The 24,669-nt window shown below is 48.7% G+C and overlaps 1 protein-coding gene across 2 annotated transcripts in view; it reads left to right on the forward strand.

Annotated features, from left to right (window-relative positions):
* dna2 (DNA replication helicase/nuclease 2) overlaps positions 1-24,464 on the forward strand; it is a 180,869-nt gene extending 156,405 nt beyond the window's left edge. For both annotated transcript variants that reach the window (XM_072478779.1, XM_072478780.1), the window contains 4 exons: positions 14,317-14,406; positions 20,586-20,771; positions 21,997-22,143; positions 23,296-24,464. In XM_072478779.1, the coding sequence (XP_072334880.1) occupies positions 14,317-14,406; positions 20,586-20,771; positions 21,997-22,143; positions 23,296-23,370 (498 nt within the window). In that variant the 3' untranslated portion in view covers positions 23,371-24,464. The remainder of the gene's footprint in view (positions 1-14,316; positions 14,407-20,585; positions 20,772-21,996; positions 22,144-23,295) is intronic.
* Positions 24,465-24,669: the final 205 nt, after the last annotated feature.

The following is a 24,669-nucleotide window of genomic DNA, read 5'->3' on the forward strand; positions in this document are numbered from 1 at the left end:
AGTTTTAGCAAGACTTCCCTATTTTATGAAATAATGGCCAACATTCCATTTGCCTTCCCTATTACCTGCTGAACTAGCATGCTGGCTTTTTGTGATTTATGCACAAGGATCCCCAAATCCCTCTGTTATTCAGCTTTCTCTATTTAAATAATATTCAACTCCTTTATGCGTCCTACCGAAATGCATAACTGCACATTTCCTCACATGTTCCATATGCCAAGATTTTGTCCATTCACTAACCTGCCTGTATTTCTCTGTGGACTCTTGTCATCCTTACCCTCTCCAAAGCATCCACATCCTTCCTATAATGAGGCGACTAGAACTGGACACAATATTCCATGTGTGGTCTAACTAGAGTTTTATAAAGCTGCAGCAAAACCTCGCTGCTCTTAAACTCAATCCCCCTGTTAATGAAAGCCAACACACCATACGCCTTCTTAACAACCCTATCAACCTGGGTGGCAACTTTGAGGGATCTATGTACTGTTCCTCCACACTTCCAAGAATCCTGCCATTATCCCTGTATCCAGCATTCAAATTCAACCTTCCAAAATGATTCACTTCACATTTATCAAGGTTGAACTCCATCTGCCACTTCTCAGCCCAGCTCTGCATCCTGTCAATGCCCTGCTGTAACCTGCAACAACCCTCAACACGATCTACAACTCCCCCAACATTCGTGTCATCGGCAAACTTACTAACCCACCCTTCCACTTCCTCATCCAAGTCATTTATAAAAACCACAAAGAGCAGAGGTCCCAGACAGACCCTTGCGAGACACCACTGGTCACCGACCTCCAGGCGGAATACTTTCCATCCACTACAACACGCTGTCTTCTTTCGGCCAGCCAATTCTGTATGCAGACAGCCAAATTTCCCTGCATCCCATGCCCCCTAACTTTCTGAATGAGCCTACCATGGGGAACCTTATCAAATGCCTTACTGAAATCCATATACACCACATCCACTGCCGACCTTCATCAATGTGTCTCGTCACATCCTCAAAGAATTCAGTGAGGCTTGTGAGGCAAGACCTGCCCCTCACAAAGCCATGCTGACTATCTTTAATCAAACTGTTTTTCGCAATAATCATAAATCCTATCTCTCAGAATCGTTTCCAATATTTTTCTCACCGCAGACGTAAGACTGATGAGTCTGTAATTCCCAGGGATTTCTCTATTCCCTTTATTGAACAGGGGAACAACATTCGCCTCCTTCCAATCATCCGGTACTACTCCAGTGGGGAGTGAGGACGCAAAGATCATCGCCAACAGCGCAGCAATCTCCTCCCTCGCTTCCTGTAGTAACCTTGGGTATATCCCGTCAGGCCCAGGGGACTTGTCTATCCTGATGCTTTTCAAAATTTCCAGCACATCATCCTTAATATCAACCTGTTCGAGTCCATTAATCTGGTTCATACTGTTCTCATGAGCAATTTTTCACAAGGTCCCTCTCTCTAGTGAATACTGCAGCAAAGTATTCATTTAGGGCCTCCCCCATCTTCTCAGACTCTAGGCACAAGTTCCCTTCACTGATCGGCTCTACTCTCACTCTGATCATCCTCTTATTTCTCACAAGTGTAGAACGCCTTGGGGTTTTCCCTAATCCTTCTCTCCAAGGCTTTTTCATGCCCCCTTCTAGCTCTCCTCAGTCTATTTGTGAGTTCCTTCCTGGCTACCTTGTAACCCTCTAGAGCCGAGTCAGATCCTGATCTGATCCAGATCTCAGTGGGACAAAACAATTTAGCACTCGCAGCACGTGCTCCTGCAGAGTTTGCACATTTTCCCCGTGTCTGCGTGGGTCTCACCCTCACAACCCAAATATGTGCCTGGTAGGTGGATTGACCACGCAAAATTGCCCCTTAATTGAAAAATAGAATTGGGTACTCGAAAGTTATAAATAAAAAAAAGATTGATGTATCCTGCAACCAAAATGGGAAGGCTCGCCCACCACGTTCTGGGAGGCACTGAAAGCAGTGATCGGGGGAAATTATAACTTGGGGCCAGGAAGGAAAGGGAAACCAAACAGGGGCTGATTGACTCCATACTGGATGTACCCACTGTGGAACTGCTGGCTGAAAGGAAAAAGCTGCAGACTGAATTTGACCTGCTCTCCACATGGAAGGCAGTGCACCAGCTCCGCCAGGCATCGTAGAGACAAAGCCAGACGCATGCTGGCGCTCCAGCTAAGGAAACAGGCTGCGCGACAGAGCACAGATCAGGAACATTAACGGTAGGATAGTAGAGGACCCAAACGAGGTCAATAAGGCCTTTACGATCTTTTACCGAGGGCTGTACAACTCTTGAGGCCCTGAGGGCGGCATGGTGGCATAGTAGTTAGCACTGCTGCCTATGGCGCTGAGGACCCTGGTTCGAATCCCGGCCATGGGTCACTGTCCATGTGGAGTTTACACGTTCTCCCCGTGTCAGTGTGGGTTTCACCCCCACAATCCGAAAATGTGCATGGTAGGTTGATTGGCCACACTAAATTGCCACTTAATTGGAAAAAAAATTAATTGGGTACTCTTAAAAAAATTTTTTAATTCTGAGGCCGCGAAGGGGGCTTCGGGGATGGAACCTCAACAGGCTGGACATACTGGCAGTAGGGGTACAACAAAATACATGCGCTAGAAGCACTACTAGGGCTGGGGGAAATCGTGGAGTGCATCAAATCCATGCAATCAAGGAAAGAACCAGATTGGTTCCTGCCAGACCTTTACAAAGAATTCTCAGCAGCGGGAGATGTTCAGTGATTCTCAGTCTAAGTGGGCCCTGCAGCCCATGCTGGCACAGGCCTCGATCTCACTGATTCCCAAGAAAGACAAGGACCCGACAGATTGTGGATCATACAAATCCATCTATTTCATAAACACTGACGTGAAAATCCTAGCGAAAGCTCTGGCGAGGCGACTGGAGAGCTACCTGCTGGATGTGATCGCAGAATATCAGACCAGGCTTGTCATAGAGTTTACAGTGCAGAAGGAGGCCATTCAGCCCATCGGGTCTGCACCAGCCCTTGGAAAGAACACCCCACTTAAGCCCACACCTCCGCCCTATCCCCGTAACCCCACATCACCTTTTTGGACACAGGGCAATTTAGCATCAATCCGCCTAACCTGCACATCTTTGGACTGTGGGAGGAAACCGGAGCACCCGGAGGAAACCCACGCACACACTGTGAGAACGTGCAGACTCCACACAGACAGTGACCCAAGCCAAATCGAACCTGGGGTCCTGGAGCTGTGAGGCAACAGTGCTAACCACTGTGCTACCGTGCTGCGCAGATGATAAACATCGAACATCAGACACCTGCTGAACGTAATAATGACCCCATTGATCTGGTGTCCTCTCCCCAGACGCTGAGGAAGCCTTTAATTTAAGTAGAATGCAGGTACCTCGGTGCTTGACAGTTTGGATTCGGAGAGGGATTCACTACCTCCACCCAATCCATTACCCATCACTTCACCTTTTCGGACACAAAGGGCAATTTAGCCTGGCCAATCCACCTAACCTGCACATCTCTGGAATGTGGGAGGAAATCGGAGCGCCCGGAGGAAACTCGCGCAGACTCTGGGAGGAAGTGTTAACTCCACATAGACAGTGACCCGAGGCCAGAATTGAACCCGGGTCAATGGAGCTGTGAGGCAGCAGTGCTAACCACTCTGCTACTCTGCTGCCCCAAGTGTGAAAGGTTCCGGGTGGGGTCTGGCCAAACGCATTCGCATGTTCTGGACATACCCCAGACTCGGAATACTGGACGGCCTTCTACAAAGCTATGTCCAAAGTGGTAGGGGTCGAAATGGAGCCAAGCCTGTCCGTGGCGGTCTTCAGGGTATCACAGCACCCAGACCTCTGGACAGGAAAAGAGGATCTTCTGAACAGAGGTTCCACACCATGTGGAGCAAACTCACAAGCCTATTCACAGACCTATTTGCAAACAGCAGCCAGCCGAAGGTGTGGAGTGGTGGGGCAGAAAAATGTGGGATATGGATAGCTGCCCAAAGAGAAGAATAGGGAAGGAAAGAGGAGGAAGGCTGGAGGGAGCATAGGCCTCCCCTATACTGGATGAAATAGGGGCAACAAGTAAACCCACCTCCTCTCAAAGGCCTGAAAGGCCAACTGTGAAGGGAGGACATAGCAGATGCTGTGACCATCATTCCAAATCTCACTGGATACAAGTGTGTATGCCGGAGGATTGGAGTACTACTAATGTCATTATTTTGCACAAAAAAGGAATGAGGAATAGACCAAATAATTACAGGCCAGTCGGTCGAACCTTAGTAGTGGCCAAATCATCAGACTCCATCCCGGGAGACAGGATAACTTAGCATTTAGAATGACATGGGTTAGTCAAGGACAGTCGGCATGGATTTGTTAAGGGAGGATGTATTTAACTAACTTGATTGAATTTTTATGGAGGTGACCAGGACTGATGAGGATCGGGCAGTTAATGTGGTCGACATGGATTTTAGCAATGCTTTTGACAAGGTCCTGTCATGATATGCAAACATGCAGCTAACGGACACATAGAATAGGACACGACCAATGAGCAGTCAGGACACAGGGTGGTATCCCACTATAAAAGGGATGAGGCACTCACACCCCGCCTCTTTCCACAGACCAGCATCTACAGAGTGAGACAGGGTGTATCCTCAGCATCACACCCCAGCACGTGGCTTAGAGCCAGGCTGGTTCAGTTAGACTCAGTTACTACATTTAGATTAACAGAGAGTCAAACTCATTGAGATCTGTACTAATAGTTCAATAAAACACATTGAACTCACTTCAAAGTCTGGAGCATCTTTTGCTCAAAACTGCATCAAGAGGCAGCTTGTGTTATTCCAAATTACATAACACAACATGATACCAGGATTCTGTTCAATCTAGTTAGTTCAACTCAGCAAGATCTGCAACGACCAGCGAATGTACACAGGCACAATGGAAAAGATTCAGGCTCCTCACCAGCTCCGGCAATCCGTGCCAACTGTACCAACAAAGCAGAAATTTCAGCTTTACGTTGAAGCATCAGACCTCAATGGTGTGTCTGATGCACGGAAGATAGCTCTTCTCCTCGCCACAGCGGGTGATAACGCCTTGGAAATATTCAACTCCTTTCACTTCGCCGAAGACCAGGACAAGACAAAGTTTCAGACCATCCTGGACAAGTTTGACAGCCACTGTGAGGTGGACACCAACAAAATCTTCAAGCGCTACATATTCAAGCAGCGATTGCAAGGTAAAGACGAATCCTTCAACTCATATTTAACTAACCTTCGACTGCTAGGGCAATCCTGCAACTTCGGTGATATCACTGACTCCATGATCAGAGACCAAATCGTTTTGGGAGTTTACTCTGATCCTCTGAGAGAGCAGTTACTGAAGATCAAGCATATGACCCTGCCAGTTGCGATTGAAACATGAACAGTGCATGAGCACGCTAAAAATCGCTATTCCCAGTACAAAACGGCAGAAAGTGAAAAACTAGCCTCCCACGAGGGGGAGAGTGTATAGGCCACCTTTTCTTTGAGAAGGTGACTGAACAGGTAGACGAGGGTAGAGCAGTTGATGTGGTGTATATGGATTTCAGCAAAGCGTTTGATAAGGTTCCCCACGGTAGGCTATTGCAGAAAATACGGAGGCTGGGGATTGAGGGTGATTTGGAGATGTGGATCAGAAATTGGCTAGCTGAAAGAAGACAGAGGGTGGTGGTTGATGGGAAATGTTCAGAATGGAGTTCAGTTACAAGTGGCGTACCACAAGGATCTGTTCTGGGGCTGTTGCTGTTTGTCATTTTTATCAATGACCTAGAGGAAGGCGCAGAAGGGTGGGTGAGTAAAGTCGATACTAAAGTCGGTGGTGTTGTCGATAGTGTGGAAGGATGTAGCAGGTTACAGAGGGATATAGATAAGCTGCAGAGCTGGGCTGAGAGGTGGCAAATGGAGTTTAATGTAGAGAAGTGTGAGGTGATTCACTTTGGAAGGAATAACAGGAATGCGGAATATTTGGCTAATGGTAAAGTTCTTGAAAAGTGTGGATGAGCAGAGGGATCTAGGTGTCCATGTACATAGATCCCTGAAAGTTGCCACCCAGGTTGATAGGGTTGTGAAGAAGGCCTATGGAGTGTTGGCCTTTATTGGTAGAGGGATTGAGTTCCGGAGTCGGGAGGTCATGTTGCAGCTGTACAGAACTCTGGTACGGCCGCATTTGGAGTATTGCGTACAGTTCTGGTCACCGCATTATAGGAAGGACGTGGAGGCTTTGGAGCGGATGCAGAGGAGATTTACCAGGATGTTGCCTGGTATGGAGGGAAAATCTTATGAGGAAAGGCTGATGGACTTGAGGTTGTTTTCGTTGGAGAGAAGAAGGTTAAGAGGAAGGTTAAGAGGAGACTTAATAGAGGCATACAAAATGATCAGGGGGTTGGATAGGGTGGACAGTGAGAGCCTCCTCCCGCGGATGGATATGGCTGGCACGAGGGGACATAACTTTAAACTGAGGGGTAATAGATATAGGACAGAGGTCAGAGGTAGGTTCTTTACGCAAAGAGTAGTGAGGCCGTGGAATGCCCTACCTGCTACAGTAGTGAACTCGCCAACATTGAGGGCATTTAAAAGTTTATTGGATAAACATATGGATGATAATGGCATATGTTTCGGTGCAACATCGTGGGCCGAAGGGCCTGTACTGCGCTGTATTCTATGTTCTATCTCCCGGATGCAGCGCCTCAACATTGACGAAAGCGACCATTTTGCACGCTCTTCCCGACGCATGCGCGATGCGAATGGGATAACGAAGTGGCTGAAACCCGCACTGCGCAGATGCAGATGTCTGAGAACCGCACTGCGCACGTGCAACGACGCACAGAGCGTCAGGACGCCAACGTCATGACGTGTTCGAACTGTGGCACCGCACATTTAAAGAAACACTGCCGTGCAAGAGGCAGACGCTGTTTAAACTGCGGGAAGCCAGGCCACTACAAAGCCCTGTGCAGAGCTGCAGCACCAGTCCGGAGCCAGCGCTCTCAATTCCGATGACTGCGCATCTGGAGTGTGCAGCAACGCCTGCAGGATTCTGATCCCTGCAGGATTCTGATCCATTTGATGAATGCCTTGACAACGCTTACCGTGTGGGCATTATTACAATGTGTGAATATGCCACACCAGACACATCGCAAGTCCAATCAATCCTAGCTGTGGATTCCGAGGACGAATGGCGAGCAGTGATGAAAGTCAACCACTGCCCCATCCAGTTCAAGCTGGACACGGGTGCCTCTGCCAACCTCTCTCAGGCAGACTTCAGACGCATTAAGAAGCCCCCCACGGCACGGTCCTTCCAGCTGACTGCAAGCTCCTGGGTTACAACGGGAATGCCATCACGGCACTGGGATCCTGCCATCTGCGCATATCCAAATGACACACAAGCACGGTTACGCTTTGAAATTGTTAAGCCGGACAGGGCATCCCTACTAGGTGCGCACGCCTTCAAGAAGCTGAACCTCATTCAAAGGGTTTACACCACGACATCCTCCCATGTGGATCTTCAGGCCGGCATCAACGACATCCTCATCCAGTATCCAGATGTGTTCAACGGGATGGGCACGCTGCCGTATCGATACAAAATTCTGCTACGGCCTGATGCCAAGCCAGTGGTCCACGCACCACAACGTGGACCCTGCTCCACTGAGAGAGCGCTTGACGGCACAGCTCCAAGATCTTCATCAAAAAGGCATCATATCCAAGGTCACCGAACCGACTGACTGGGTCAGCTCGATGGTGTGCGTAAAGAAGCCTTTGGAGGACCTGCGCATCTGCATTGATCCCAAGGATCTCAATAAGAATATCATGCGGGAACACTACCCCATCCCGAAGCGGGAGGAACTCACGAGTGAGGTGGCACACACGTGCTTCTTCACCAAATTGGATGCATCACAGGGGTTTTGGCAAATCCAGCTGGAAGAGTCCAGCAGAAGGCTCTGCACCTTTGACAGGCCTTTTGGCAGATACTGCTACAATCGCATGCCATTTGGCATCATCTCTGCATCGGAGATATTCCATCGCATCATGGAGCAGATGATGGAAGGCATTGAAGGGGTTCGTGTGTACGTGGACAACATCATCCTATGGCCCACGACCCCTGAAGAACATGTGTCCGGTCTCTAGAAGGGATTCCGCCGTGTACCTGCAAACGGCCTAAAGTAAAACAGGTCCAACTGTTTTTGCACATCGACCCTCAAGTTCCGAGGCGACCAGATCTCACAGCATGGTGTGCACCCGGGGACACGCAAAATCAAGGCCATCAAGGCGATGAAGGTCCCAGAGGCCCAAAAAGCGGTGCTGCGCTTCTTTGGTATGGTCAATTTTCTGGGCAAGTTCATTCCAAACATGGCCATACACACCACGGCCCTATGCAACCTGGTGAAAAAGTCACCTGCCTTTGAGTGGAAGGCGGCACACCAGACAGAGTGGCTGGAGCTGAAAGCCAAGCTCAGCACGGCACCAGTCGTGGCATTCTTCGACCCGGACCGGGAGACAAAGATATCCACAGATGCAAGTCAGGATGGCTTCGGTGCGGTGTTGCTTCAACGAGATGACACATCATCCTGGGCACCAGAAGCCTACGCATCAAGGGCGATGACGCCCACTGAAACCAGATATGCACAGATTGAGAAGGAGTGCTTGGGTCTTCTCACCGGCATCCTCAAATTTCATGATTATGTCTACGGCCTGCCGACATTCACTGTCGAGACGGATCATAGGCCTCTGGTCCACATAATCCACAAGACCCTGAACGACATGACACCTTGTTTACAGAGAATCCTGCTTAAACTAAGGAGGTATGACTTCAACTTGGTGTACACACCTGGCAAGGAGCTCATCATCGCTGATGCATTGTCCCGCTCCGTCACCTCGCCCAGTGAGCCGCTGGAGATCATCCAGCACATCGAATCGCTGGTGTAGCTGTGTGCTAGCATTCTTCAGGAGACAGATGAGAAGGTAGTTCTCATCCATGATGAGGCAGCCAAGGACCCCTTCTTGCAGCGTGTCACCCACAACCTCACCAATGGCTGTCAGAAAGGGCAGTGCCCACAATTTTACAATGTGAAGGACGACCTGACGGTGATTGATGGTATCCTCCTCAAGCTGGACAGGATTGTCATTCCGCTCAGTCTCCAGAGCTTGGTGCTGCGCCGGATTCGTGAGTGACACCTGGGCGTCGTAAAGTGCAGGCGCAGAGCCCGGCAGGCTGTCTACTGGCCCGGCATCAGCCAGGGCAAAACAAATATGGTCCTGAACCGTGCTACCTGTCAGCAGTTCCAGCCAGCGCAAAGCAAGGAGACGCTCCAACAGCATGACACAGTGACCTCTCCGTGGTCCAAGGTGTTCTTTTTTCTCCCATGTCCACAAGGTATACTCTCGCATCGACTTTTTTTGTTCTGAGCAGGGCTCTAATACAGGGGGTGGTGGATACGGAGTACTTGGCAATCGCAGTGTCGGATCATGCCCCGCATTGGGTGGATCTACGGGTTAGTTCGGAGAGAGGACAACGCCCGCTATGGAGGTTGGAGGTGGGGTTGTTAGCGGACAAAGCGGTCTGTGGGCGGGTGAACAAGTCCATCCAAAACTACCTGGAAACAAATGATACGGGGGAGGTCTCTGCAGCAACGGTCTGGGAAGCTCTGAAGGCAGTGGTCAGAGGGGAACTAATCTCGATACGGGCCCACAGAGAAAAGGCGGAACAGGCTGAGATGGATAGGTTAGTTGAGATACTCCAGGTGGACAGGAGATACTTGGAGGCCACGGAAGTGCGGCTACAGAGGGAGCGACGGAGGATGCAGGCGGAGTTTGAGCTGTTGACTACAGGGAAAGCGATGGATCAACTGACGAAGGCAAAGGGGGCGATTTATGAGTATGGGGAAAAGGCAAGCAGAATGTTAGCGCACCAGCTCAGGAAAAGGGAGGTGGCCAGAGAGATCGGGAGAGTAAAGAGTAGAGGTGGGATTATGGTCCTGGACCCAATGGGGATGAATGAGGTGTTTAAGGACTTTTACAGCAAATTATATGAGTTGGAACCCCCGGCTGGGTTGGAGGGGGATGAGTCATGTTTTTTGGTCAGTTGAGGTTACCGAGGGTGGATTAGGACCTGGTGGAAGGGCTGGGAGCCCCAATTGAAATTGAGGGGCTGGAGGGCATGCAGTCGGGCAAGGCCCCAAGGTCGGATGGCTACCCGGTGGAATTCTATAAGATGTTTTCAGAGATATTGAGCCCACTGCTGGTTAGGACATTTAATGAAGCAAGAGAGAAGGGGGTCCCACCCCCCTCCCCAAACAATGTCACAGGCCTCGATTTCACTGATCCTGAAACGGGAGAAGGATCCGGAGCAATGCGGGTCATACAGGCCAATTTCCACAATGAAAGTGGATGCCAAACTGCTGGCTAAGATACAGGCCAGAAGGATAGAGCACTGTGTCCCGGGGGTGATAGGGGAGGACCAGACGGGATTTGTAAAGGGCAGGCAACTCACGGCCAATGTTCAAAGACTTTTAAATGTTATTATGATGCCCTCAGAAGGAGGGATGATGGTGGTGGTGGTGGCGATGGATGCGGAGAAGGCTTTTGATCGGGTGGAGTGGGATTACCTGTGGGAGTCGCTGGGTAGGTTTGGGTTTGGTGAGGGCTTCATTCACTGGGGGCGGTTGCTCTATCCGGCACCAGTAGCGAGTGTGCGTACGAACTGGCTGAGGTTGGGATATTTTAAACCACACTGAAGGATGAGGCACGGGTGTCCCCTCTCCCCGCTACTGTTTGCTCTGGCCATAGAGCCATTGGCCATGGTGTTAAGAGCCTCTAGGAACTGGAAAGGACTGGTTCGGGGAGTGGGGGGGAGACTGGGTGGAGCACTGGGTCTCGCTTTACGCAGATGACCTGCTCTTGTATATTTTAGATCCGTTGGAGGGGATGGGGGAAGTTATGCGGATCGTCGGGGAGTTTGGTCATTTTTCGGGGGATAAATTGAACATGGGGGGAAAAGCGAGATGTTCACGATCCAGGCAAGAGGTCAGGAGAAGAGACTGGGAGAGCTGCCTTTTAGAAAGGTAAAAAGGAGCTTTCGATATCTGGGAATCCAGGTGGCCCGGGAGTGGGAGGCACTGCACAAGTTAAACCTATCCCGGCTCGTAGAACAAATGAAAGAGGACATTAAACGATGGGACATGCTCCAGCTATCACTGGCGGGGAGGTTACAGACTGTGAAAATGACGGTCCTCCCCAGACTTCTGTTTGTCTTTCAGTGTCCCCCCCCATCTTCGTCCCGAGGGCCTTTTTTAAGCGGGTGAATAAGGTTATTTTGGGCTTTGTGAGGGCGGGTAAAACCACTCGAGTGAAGAAAGTGTTGCTGGAGCGTAGTCGGAGGGAGGGTGGGTTGGTGCTGCCGAACTTTTGCAATTACTACTGGGCGCTAATATAGCCATGATTAGGAAGTGCGTAGTGGGGGAGGGGTCGGTGTGGGAGTGGATGGAGGCAGCGTCATGTAAAGAAACAAGTTTGGGAGCACTGATAATGGCACCTCTTCCGTTCTCGCCGGCCCACAAGTCCGGTGGTGGTGGCGGCTCTGAGAATCTGGGGGCAGTGGACGAGATATAAGAGTGGAGGGAACATCGGTTTGGACTCCGATTTATAATAATCATCGGTTTGTACCGGGTAGGCTGATGGTGGGTTCCGGAGATGGCAAAGGGCAGGAATTAGAAGGATGGGGCATCTATTTATAGACTGGAGCTTCTCCAGCTTGAAAGCCTTGGAGGATAAATTTGAATTGCCAGCAGGGAATGGGTTTAGGTATCTGCAGGTGCGAGACGTCTTGAGAAAGCAGGTTCTGGCCTTCCGCTGCTTCCGCCACGGGGGATACAGGATAGAGTAGTCTCCAGTACCTGAGTGGGAGAGGGGGAAGGTATCTGATATTCATCAGGAGCTCTTGGAGGCGGAGGAAACTCCGGTGGAGGAGCTTAAGGACAAGTGGGAAGACTAGCTAGGAGAAGAAATAGAGGCAGGTCTGTGGGCGGATGCCCTAAGCAGGGTTAATACATCCTCATCAGGTGCCAGGCTTAGCCTGATACAGTTCAAGGTAGTCCACTGGACACATGACGGTGGCCCGGATGAGCAAGTTTTTTGGGGTAGAGGACAGGTGTGCGAGGTGCGCGGGAAGCCCAGCAAATCATGTCCACATGTTTCGGGCATGCCCGAAGCTTAGAGGGATTTGGCAGGATTTTGCTGAGGCAATGTCCACGGTACTCAAAACACGGGTGGTGCCAAGTCCGGAGGTGGCGATCTTTGGAGTGTCGGAAGAGCCGGGAGTTCAGGCGGCGAAAGAGGCCGACGTCTTGGCCTTTGCCTCCCTGGTAGCCCGGAGACGGATCTTGTTAATGTGGAGGGACTCGAAGCCCCCGAGTGTAGAGACCTGGTTTAGTGACATGGCTGGGTTTCTCAGTCTCGAGAAAATAAAGTTCGCCTTAAGTGGGTCAATGGTTGGATTCACCCGGAGGTGGCAGCCATTCGTCGACTTTCTTGGGGGAAATTAAAATGTCAGCAGAGCAGCGGGTGGGGGGGGGGGGGGGGGGTGGAGAGGGCGGGATTGTTGTTTTATGATTGGGGTGTGTGAAGATTGTGATGGGGGTGGAAATGTTTATTGTACCAGGTTTATATCGCTGTTATTGTTGTTACTATAAAAACTTGCAAATACCCTAATAAAAATATTTTTTTTTAAAAGAAGGCAAATGAATACTTTCCTTTGTTAGCTGAGGCATAGAACATCAGAGCAGGGAGCTTATGCTGGAACGTAATATTAGTTAGACTACAACTTGACTACTGTGTGTAGTTCTGGTCACCTGCATTACATAGATACATAAAAGATAGGAGCAGGAGGAGGCCTTTTGGCCCTTCGAGCCTGCTCCACCATTCATCACGATCATGGCTGGTCATCCAACTCAATAGCCTAATCCTGCTTTCTCCCCATAGCCTTTGATCCCATTCACCCCAAGTGCTATATCCAGCCGCCTCTTGAATATATTCAAAGTTTTAGCATCAACTACTTCCTGTGGTAATGAATTCCACAGGCTCACCACTCTTTGTGTGAAGAAATGTCTCCTTATCTCTGTACGAAATGGTTTACCCTGAATCCTCAGGCTGTGACCCCTGGTTCTGGACACACCCATCATTGGGAACATCTTCCCTGCATCTACCCTGTCTAGCCCCTTTAAAATTTTATAAGTCTCTGAGATCCCCCTCATTCTTCTGCACTCCAGCGAGAACATAAAGGATGTAATTGCATTTGAGAGGGTACAAAGGAAATTGATGAGAATGGTGCAAGGAATGTCGTCCATGTATGGGCTTGGAACATGCTGCCTGAAAGGGTAGTAGAGGCAGAAACTCTTAAAATAACTGAAAAGGAGGAATGTGGGGAGAGGGCGGGGAAGCAGCAATACACAAATTGATCCTTAGGAGAGCCAGCACATGCTGGGTCAAATGGCCAACTTCTGTGTTGTAATGTTTTTATTTTTTGAAAATATTTTATTGAGGCATTTATAAATTTTTAACAACAATTTCCAAGAGGAAAAACAATTAAGTAAATAACACCAACCCAACCAACCACACCCAGCCAACGTGGCTTACATACACAGTTGTTGTAATGATTCTTTGATTCTATAATATTGTTCAACTTTCCCCCAGTACTGACTTATTTGATGTTCAAACCCTTATTTATACCTTTGCCACCTCTAAACTTGCCTATTTCAGTGCACTCCTAGCTGGTCTCCTGTGTTCTACCCTACTTAGAATTGGTCATTCAAATCTCTGTTACCTATATCCTTATTCCAATTTCCCACATCATCCTGTGCTCACTGACTCCCAGTCAAAAGCCAAGATTATACATTTCTTATCCTCGTTTTCAAATCCCCCCAATCTCATGCAGCCCCACAACCCCAATGCCTACTGCACTCATCTAATTCTGAGGATCCCCAATGTTGATCTCTCCACCACTGGTTGCTGTGCCTTCAGCTGTCTTGTCCCCAAGCTCTGAAATTCCTTTCCTGCACCTCTTCATCTCTCTTAAGACACTCCTACATCTTTGAACCAAGCTTTTTGGCATCTGCTCTAATATCACTTCATGTGGCTCAGTGTCAAACCTTGCTTTATGATGATCCTGTGAAGTGCCTTGGGATGTGAAAGGTGTTGTGTGGGTTACATCCTCTATCTGTTGAATAGCATTTGTCAGCAACTGTGCACAGTGAATTCCATTTGGGGCCTGATGTGTTTGCCTTGTATGAAAGGTACCGGCCCCGGAGACAGATGAACAATGTGGACTGAGTAACCTGACCGAAGCTGAGCTGGTGTACTGCCTGACAACTGTGCTGCTTAAGGTAGGTGTGTTTGGCTGTGAGGGAACTGTGTGCATCACCGGGGGCATCATAATCACATTGAGGAGCCTTCACACATTTGTGTTTAGCTGCCTACCCTTCACAAATCCCGTCTGGTCCTCATGAATCACCCCCGGGACACAGTCCTCAATTCTCGTAGCCAGCACCTTCGCGTCAACATTGAGGAGCGAGATCGGTCTATACGACCCACATTGCAATGGATTCTTGTCCCGCTTCAAGATCAAGGAAATCAGCGCTCTGGACATTGTCGAGGGCTAGGTCCCCCCCCTCCCTCACCTTATTAAAAGTCCTCACTAGCAACGGACCCAGCAGGTCCATGTATTTCCTGTAGAATTCAACCGGGAACCCATCCGGCCCCGGGGCCTTCCCCGCCTGCATGCTCCCCAATCCTTTAACCAGCTCCTCCAGCCCAATCGGCGCCCCCAAACCAGCCACCTGCTCCTCCACCCTCGGGAACCTCAGCTGATCAAGGAATCGTCGCATCCCCTCCTCCCCGCTGGGGGCTCAGACCTGTACAGATGCCCATAGAAGTCCCTAAATACCTTGTTTATTCTCACCGCACTCCGCACCGCATTCCCCCCTCTATCCCCAACTCCACCAATCTCCCTCGCTGCCTCCCTCTTACAAAGCTGATGTTCCAGCATCCGACTCGCCTTCTCCCCATACTCGTACGTCGCCCCCTGCGCTTTCCTCCACTGTGCCTCTGCTTTCCCCGTGGTCAATAGGTCGAATTCTATCTGGAGGTTCCGTCGCTCCCTAAGTAGCCCCTCCTCGGGGGCCTCTGCATACCTCCTGTCTACCCTTAGAATCTTTCCCACCACCCTCTCCCTCCCCTCTCTCTTCTCCCTGTGGGCCGTAATGGAGATTAGCTCTCCCCTGACCACCACCTTCAACGCCTCCCAGACTACCCCCACCTGCACCTCCCCGTTGTCGTTGGCCTACAACTATCTTTCAATGCACCCCCGCACCCGCCCGCACCCCCCCCCTCATCCGCCAACAGTCCCACATCGAGGCGCCACAGCGGGCGCTGGTCCCTCCTCCTCCAGCTCCACCCAATGCGGGGCGTGGTCCGAGATGGCTATGGCCGAATATTCCGTTCCCTCCACTTTTGGAATTAGCGCCCTACTTAAAATGAAAAAATCTATCTTGGAGTAGGCTCTCTGGACGTGGGAAAAGAAGGAAAATTCCTTGGCCAGCGGCCTGGCAAACCTCCATGGATCCACTCCGACCCAACATGCGTTTCATGAATCCGGCATCATCCCAATTCGGGGCATACATGTTCACCAGTACCACCCGCACCCCCTGCAACCTACCACTCACCATCACATATCGACCTCCATTATCCACTACAATATTCAGTGCCTCGAACGACACCTGCTTCCCCACCAGTATTGCAAACCCTCTGTTCTTTGCATCCAGCCCTGAATGAAAGACCTGCCCTATCCATCCCTTTCTCAGCCTAACCTGATCTGCCACCTTCAGATCTGTCTCCTGGAGCATAACCACGTCTGCCTTCAGTCTCATTAGGTGCGTGAACACCCGGGCCCTCTTGACCGGCCCGTTCAGGCCCCTCACATTCCAAGTTACCAGCCGGATCGGGGGGGGGGCTACTCCAACACCGACGCCCACACTCTCCCTCAGCCCCCACATCAAATCCATTCACCCATCTCCACCCAGCACTCGAAACAAAATGAACATTCCCCAAACGCGGTAAACACAGTAAACATCTCCCCACGACAAACCCTCAATTTGAGTCCAACTTTTCAGTCTGTATAAAGTTCCATGACTTATCGGGCGTTTCAAAATAGTGGTGCCGATCTTGGGACGTGACCCACAATCGCGCTGGCTGCAGCATCCCGAACTTCACCCCCTTCCGATGGAGCCACCGCCTTAGCCCGGTTGAAACCAGCCCTCTTCTTAGCCACCTCCGCACTCCAGTCCTGATAAATTCGGATCTCCGTGTTCTCCCACCTGCTGCTTCGCTCTTTTTTGGCCCATCTCCGGACACACAATCTGTCCATAAGGCGATGGAACCTCACCACTACAGCTCTTGGCGGCTCGTTGGCTTTGGGTCTCCTTGCCAGGACCCGATGAGCTCCATCCAGCTCCAGGGGCCTCTGGAAAGCTCCCGCGCCCATCAGCGAATTGAGCATCGTGCTCATGTATGCCCCGGCATCGGGCCCCTCCACTCCTTCAGGGAGACCCAGAATCCGAAGATTCTTCCTCCTCTACCTATTCTCCAGGTCCTCTAATTTTTCCACCCACCTCTTGTGCAGCACCTTGTGCGCCTCCACCTTCACCACCAGGCCCAAGATCTCGTCCTCGTTCTCCAAAGCTTTTTGCCGCACCTCCCAGATCGCCGTCCCTTGGGCCTTCTGGGTCTCCACAAGCTTCTCAATTGGGCCTTCATTGGCGCCAGCATTTCTGTCTTCAGCTCCTCCAAGCAGCGTTTAAGAAACTCCTGTGACCACGCTGCTTGGTCTCCACCCGCCGCCATCTTGCTTTTCCTCCCTCGCACTTTTCGCTGCACCAGGATCACTTTTAGCCGCTCCACTCCTGGTCCAATCCATATAATGTCGGGGGGACCTTGCTGTCACCTTCCCACACTGGAAGCCGTCGAACAACTGCCGTTGGGGCCCCTCTGAAGAGCCCAAAAGTCCGTTCCCGGCGGGAGCTGCCAAATGTGCGACCTACCTAGGCATAGCCGCAACCGGAAGTGGGAAGTCCCTAACCAGCGTTCTATACACCTGTAACATAAGTTGCAAGCTTATGTACTCGATACCCCGTCTTCTTTACCACCATTTCCACCTGTGCCGCCACTTTTAAGTGTGCGTGTGTGTGTGTGTGCGCGTGTGTGTGTGCGCGTGTGTGTGTGCGCGTGCGTGCGTGTGTGTGTGTGTGCGTGTGTGTGTGTGTGTGCGCGTGCGTGTGTGTGTGCGTGCGTGCGTGCGTGCGCGTTCCCACTTATGCATCCGTTTCTTTTGACTAGACTCTCAATTTCCCTGGTCAGCCACGGTTCTTCAATCCTGCCGTTCCGTTTCACCACATGCCTGTCCTGCACTCCCATCAACTGCTCCTTGGACTTCCACATGCCAAATGTGGATTTACCCTCAAACAGCCTCTCCCAAACAACAGCCTCCAAATCCTGCCTAATCTGGTTGTAGTTAGCCTTCCCCCAATTTAACACCTTAACCCTAGGACAACACTCGTCCTTTTCCATGAATATCCGAAAGCTTATGAAATTGTGGTCACTGTTCGCCACATGTTCCCACACTGCAACCTTAATGTCCTGGCCGGGCTCGTTCCCTAGTACTCGGTTCAGTATAGCCCTCTCTCTAGTCGGACTATCCACATAATGCTCCAAAACACTGTCCTGGACACACTTAACAAATTCCTCACCATCCAGACCCCTAGCTCTAAGGAATTTCCAGTCAATATGAGGAAAATTAAAGTCTCCCACTACAACAACCCTATTATTTCTACATAGATCCAGAATCTGCTTACATAATTGTTCTTCAACTTACCGTGGGCTGTTGGGAGTGACTGCTTCCTTCCTGTTTCTGAGTTCTACCCACAGTGCCTCATTACTTGATTCTTGCAAGGTGTCCTCCCACTGTACTGCTGTAATATGTTCTCTAACCAGTATTGCAATTCCCCCCACCTCTTTTACCTTCCCCCTCTGTCTCGCCTAAAACACCTATATCCGGGAATATTTAGCTGCCAGTCCTGTCTTTTTTTTTAACCAAGTCTCTGTTACCGTAACCACATCCAGGTTCTGTGCATGAGTCCAGGCTCTAAGTTCATCTGTCTTACCTGTTATATTCCGTGCATTGAAGCAGATACACTCCAGACCCCCAGGCTGAGTTCAACTTCCCCCAGCTTGCCTTCCTCTGAGCCAGCCTGGCCCTGGTACCATGCTCATCCCCAGTCTCTACACTTGCTGGCTTACTGTTCTGATTCCCAACCCCCTGCAACATTAGTATAAACCCACCCGACCCATACTAGCAAACCTCCCAGCCAGGATATTGGTGTCTCTCCAGTTCAGGTGTAATCCGTCCTTCTTGTACAGGTCCCACCATCCCTGGAAGACATCCCAATGATCAAAAAAACTGAAGCCCTTCCTTCTGCACCAGTTTTTTAGCCACTTGTTCAGCTGCACTATATCCTGTTGCTAGCCTTGCCGGCACGGGGAGTAATCCTGAGATTACTACCCGAGAGGCCCTGCTTTTTAATCTTCTACCTAACTCCCTAAATTGTCATTGCAGTACTTTGCTACTCTTTCTACCTAAGTCATTCGTGCCAATGTGGACAATGACCGATTTCCCTCCCATTTTAGGATACTTTGTACCCACTCCGATACATCCAGGACCCTGACACCAATGAGGCAAACTACCATCCTGGAGACCCTTTTGTGACCACTGAAGCGCCTATCTGTGCCATTACTATTGAATCCCATACCACTATTGCTTTGCTACGCTTTGTACCCCCTGTCTGTGCAGCATGGCTAAACATGGTGCCTTCACTCTGGTCACTACTGCTGCTGTCTCCTGATGGATCTTCCCCCTTATCGGCATCCAAAATGGCATACTTGTTATATAGGGGGACATCCATTGGGCACCCCTGCACTGTCTGCCTACCTTGTCTGGCGGTTGCCCATCTATCTTCCAGTAACTTGTGTGTGACCACATCTCTGTAGCTATTATCTACAACCATTTCAGCCAATTGTGTGCTCCTCAGTGCTTCCAGTTGCTGCTCCAGCCGATCCATCAGGTGAGCCTCGGAATGAAAGAGTTAAGGACACCGTCAACCTTGGACATTACCTCAAAGAAGGCTGTCCAGAACCCATTTACCAGGGTGGCATGTGGCGCAGTGGTTAGCACTGGGATTGTGGCGCTGAGGATCCGGGTTTGAATCCCGGCCCTGAGTCACTGTCCGTGTGGAGTTTGCACATTCTCCCCATGTCTGTGTGGGTTTCACCCCCACAACCCAAAGATGTGCAGGTTAGGTGGATTGGCCACGCTAAATTGCCCCTTAATTGGAAAAAACAAATAATTGTGTACCCTAAATTTAAAAAAAAAAAAACCATTTAGCTTTCATGTCCTCAGGACTTTACAGCCATTGAACTGTAGTTGCTGTTGCAATGTAGACAGATGGCTGCAAATTTGCAAGCTCCCAGAAACAAAAATGTGATTAGTGTTGTTGATTGAAGGTCTGCCCCTCTGACAGCGCAGGGTTCCCCTCCGTATTGCGTTGAAGTATCGGCTTTGATGATATACTCAAGACTCTGCAGTGGAACTTAAGCCAAGATCTTTTGACAAGAATACAGAAACAACTGAGAGGGTGGCAACTTAGGGGCTGGTTGAGCACACTGGGCTAAATAGCTGGCTTTTAAAGCAGACCAAGGCAGGCCAGCAGCATGGTTCAATTCCCGTACTAGCCTCCCCGAACTGACGCCGGAATGTGGCGACTAGAGGCTTTTCACAGTAACTTAATTGAAGCCTACTTGTGACGAGAAGCGATTTTCATTTCAAGGTAGCACACAGTGCCAGAGACCTTGGTTTGATTCCAGCCTTGGGTAACTGTGGAGTTTGCATGTTCTCGCCATGTCTGCATGTGTTTCCTCCGGGTATTTCGGTTTCCTGCCACAGTCTTAGGTGGATTTGCCATGCTAAATTGCCCCCAAGTGTCCCAACGGTTAGGTGGCTGTTGCAGGGATAGGTCGGGGGAATGTGCCTGGGCAGGGTGGTCTTTCGAAGGGTTGGTGCAGATTCGATGGGCCGAACGGCCTCCTGCAAACAAACAAAGAAATGTACAGCACAGGAACAGGCCCTTCGGCCCTCCAAGCTCGTGCCGACCATGCTGCCCGACTAAACTACAATCTTCTACACTTCCTGGGTCCGTATCCCTCTATTCCCATTGCACTGTAGGGATGCTATGATTCTGATACAAATGTTAATTCAGTACTCTTTAAATGGTGTAATACGATTCAAATGTTTTAACACTTCAGAAATAACCTAATGCTCTAAATTGCTGTGTTACTTCATTGACAAAGTTAGTTTAGTGAAGTGGCAATAGGTACGGCAGCTTTCCAAAAATGGGAAGAAAACTGTGGCTGATGTTTCTGTGACTGACCTGGACTGTTGGGTTTGTTTTGTACACAGGTTGGATGCAAGCCCTGTAACATTGGGATTATTGCACCATACAGACAGCAACTGAAAGCAATCTCAGCTGTGCTGATGCAGGACAAAGCCTTCAGTGCTGTTGAAGTCAATACGGTGGACAAATACCAGGGGAGAGACAAAAGTGTTATCATTGTGTCCTTTGTTCGGAGTAACAGTGATGGAAAGGTAAGTGAATCGCTACCTGTTACTGTGTATTAGGATCCCGGGCGAGACTCCAATGTATGTTAGGAAACTGGATGAGAAACCCCAATAATTTTTCAATTTGTAAACTGTGAGGAAAGGTTACTTCACCCCCAGAATTAATTCCACTGACAAACAGGAATCTTTTATATCAAACTTTAGTCTCTTTTTAAATAAATTTAGAGTACCCAATTCTTTTTTTTCCAATTAAGGGGCAATTTAGCGGACCAATCCACCTACCCTGCACATCTTTGGGTTGTGAGGGTAAGACCCACGCAGACACAGGGTGAATGTGCAAACTCCACAGGGATAGTTACTCGGGGGCGGGATCGAACCCGGATCCTCAATGCCATGACGCAGCAGTGCTAACCGCTCCCACCATGCTGCCCCTGTTTCATATATTCTGAAGCAAAAGGCTGTTGCAAATGTCTGTGAAGCCACCCTAAATTTGGCCAGCACTATCAAACCTTCGATATCCACACTTTGTCAAAACTTAATAATTCTCGAACAAAGGCATAGAGGAGGAAATCAACCTTCTTGCGGGTTGATTCAGTGATCGGGAAGTAGGATAAAAAGAAAGTGAGGGGAAAATAAATCAGTGGATTGAGGAGGACTAAAATCGGAGGTTGGTTACTGGTTAGATTGAGAGAAGCATCATCAAACACCTCAATCTCATTTTCGTTGTCCTATCATAGGCTTTAGGGTGATCAGTTCAGCCACCCTACCAAGGGCTGGAAATTGAGTGTAGAGGGCATGTAACCATCATCTTTTTAAAAACAATTTAGAGTACCCAATTCATTTTTTTCCAATTAAGGGGCAATTTAGCATGGCCATTCCACCTACCGTGCACATCTTTGGGTTGTGGGGGCGAAACCCACGAAACACGGGGAGAATGTTCAAACTCCACAGTCAGTGACCCAGAGCCGGGATCAAACCTGGGATCTCGGCGCTGTGAGGCAGCAATGGTAAACACTGCGCCACCTTTGCTGCACTTCATGTAACCATCATCGGAAAAGTGGACAGGACTAGGCATTGTGAATGTGATGTGTCGTTCGACTTCTCTTCAAAGCTGAGCAAGAAATCATTCTAATAATTAAAATACATAATTGGGAATGAAACACATCTGAAACTGCATCTGCTGTAGTTGGTATTTCCACAATGAATTGGATGTTATGTCAAAGGTGATAACTGCACTGAACTTTCTTAACAGCTTGGAGAGTTACTGAAGGACTGGCGAAGACTCAATGTAGCCCTGACTCGACCCAAGCACAAGCTGGTAATGATGGGATGTATGTCAATGCTATGTCAATATGCTCCTCTTAAAAAATTACTCGATCACTTAAAGACTGAAGAAATGATATCCTTTACAAGCGATGACGTATTATTAGAATAAAGGAATCAAGTATTGAAGGTAATGGGTTGGACATCTAGGAACAGGGCTCAGAGCAATTCAGACTGATGAGACAGAATCACCTATAACTGTCTTAAGAGCCTCTGTGAATGTCTTGGATAGTCTCATTGCACTTTCTCATGGGCTCCATAATTGTTTAAAAGTAATCTCACCCAGACAGGTAACTGACATTGCTAGTCCATGAAATGTAAAATGCCACATTTGTGTCGTAGGAGGCGCAGATATCGGGTTGTGGCTTTCTCACTTGTGGCTCCAAGGATGCTCTTACGTTTATCTCCACATGCCTAACATTTCATCCTTGTTATCATTATGGTGAATCTATGGTTTACATGTCTATATCTTTAATAATACCCTTTTTACTATAAGGCATTTAAAACTGTGCAGTCCTCTAACTCTTTGCCTTGTACAATCTCTTTGTTCTTTACTCTTTGTCCCTATTTATAAAGCCAAAAATATTGCTGGCTCTTTTATATCACGTCTGTACTTTCAAAGAGTTATTTTTCTGGACCACAACTTAGTATTTGTTTCTCCACATCATTCTGTCTCTTCCACTCTTGAATGCATTTGCTCACTCCCACATTAAATTGGATCTGCAACATGCCTACATGGACAGGGATGGAGGTTGTTGGACATTCAGCTGTCCCACAGATGGGCCATCCAGGATATGGGTGCTGGGCATCTGCCTCCTGCAATTTCTTGGGGGTATTTTGTTAAATTGAGATAATTTATTACCCAGCTGGGAGAAGATACTGGTGTGCTTTTATGTTGTTGTTTAATGATAAATTTGTGGTTCAAATTACATTGCCACCCCTTCATCCAAGTACTCCCTCAAGTCCTTTAGCAGGTAATCTCCATGGGTGCTAAGAGTCCACTAAGGATGCTGTGGGATGAACACAGGTCCTGGGTGGATGACTGTGCCTGTGCATAGGATTGTATTTCAAGCCTGGACACGCCGTGAAAAATACTGTCTTCATGCACAGGGAGCCTTATTCATCACGTGTTGCTAATTTCAGTTAACAGCTGAGTGATTCTATAAATTTCAATCTCTCCACAGTGCCAGGGCTCTGACGTTTCTTCCTTTTCCTTAACTAGCTTTACATCATTGATCTCCCCCCTGCAGCGCACAGAATCACAGCAATCACTGCTGTGAAGTCAGTGCATTCATCCTCCTGAGTGATATGAATGTGGGAGAGCTGCTGCTTGGTGCTATACGTCGATGGCAAGCATGTACTTGCGTCTCAGCTGAACGTCTATCTACCTCCCGGTTATGCACTGCTGCTCTGGTCTAACTTCTGTCTGTCATGCAGTTGGATTTATTACCTCTAAAGTACAAGTTCAAAATAATTGACCAGTTGTTTGGTCAATTCTGAATAGGTTTGAATTCGTTTAACTTGACTTAGATATTCAACATGTAAAATCACTACACGGGTCATTTAAAATTAACTGGACTTAAGTTCAGAGTTATTTTACTTCAAATCTGCCCAATCTGAATGATAACACTGACACCCCAAACTATATCATATTAACATGTGGCACAGCCTCAAACTGCATGGTATTAATCTATAACCACACACCCATCTCTCCAATCAAATTGCACAGTATTAATGTAATACTCTGAGCTACATCATATTGATGTGGAACACCCAAACATATTATATGAAATGTGTAATACCCTCAATCTGTACCTTGCTGTAACAATATTGTAATATCCCCTCAAACTGTATCCTAACATGGTGTAACATTCCCCAAACCATGTGGTAACGCAATGTAACATCCTTCCCTAATTATAAGTTTGAAAGATTTCAAACAAATTTGATAACTAATTTTAGTTGTTAAGGTAGTTGTTACAGAGCTTAAAGGGGAATGAGCTGTCTCGAGTAGATTTCACTCAACTCACGTATATTCAAACTATACACCAGTCTGCACAACATAATCATTTTGTCCCTCACTGAATGGCCACCCTTCAAAGCCAGTGCAGTCCCTTTAGTGGACATAAGGTGTATTAAATCCTTGTCGTATGCGGGGGGTAGAAGAGGAGTTACACCGGAATGGGAAGCTGTACGGCTGGTGGAGTGTGGAACACTATTTCTGTTACCCTGAAGTCAGGGGTACTGCTGCACATAAGACTTCCCAAACAAGTTGTGAACTAATTGCCGGTTAAATAATTCCCTGTCCATTAAATACCACCATACCTGCTGACTTAATTGTTTTAACACAAGTTGATGCTGCAGCTGCACTATAATTTCAATAAAAAGCTGTTAGAAAAATTTAAATGGTCAGTTTTCATTTCTACATTGTGTAACAAAATAGTGGACAGGATAAAATAGTTTCTCTTGGTGGAGAATGCGAGAACCAGGGGACATAGATTCAAGGTAAGTGGCAGAAGATGTAGAGGAGACATGAAGAACTTTTTTACGCAGAACCTTTTCTTCACCAAGGCACAAGTCGAGAACCTGATGAAATATGCTTGTA

Source organism: Scyliorhinus torazame, chromosome 16 (assembly GCF_047496885.1).
Source record: "Scyliorhinus torazame isolate Kashiwa2021f chromosome 16, sScyTor2.1, whole genome shotgun sequence".
NCBI lineage: Eukaryota > Metazoa > Chordata > Chondrichthyes > Carcharhiniformes > Scyliorhinidae > Scyliorhinus > Scyliorhinus torazame.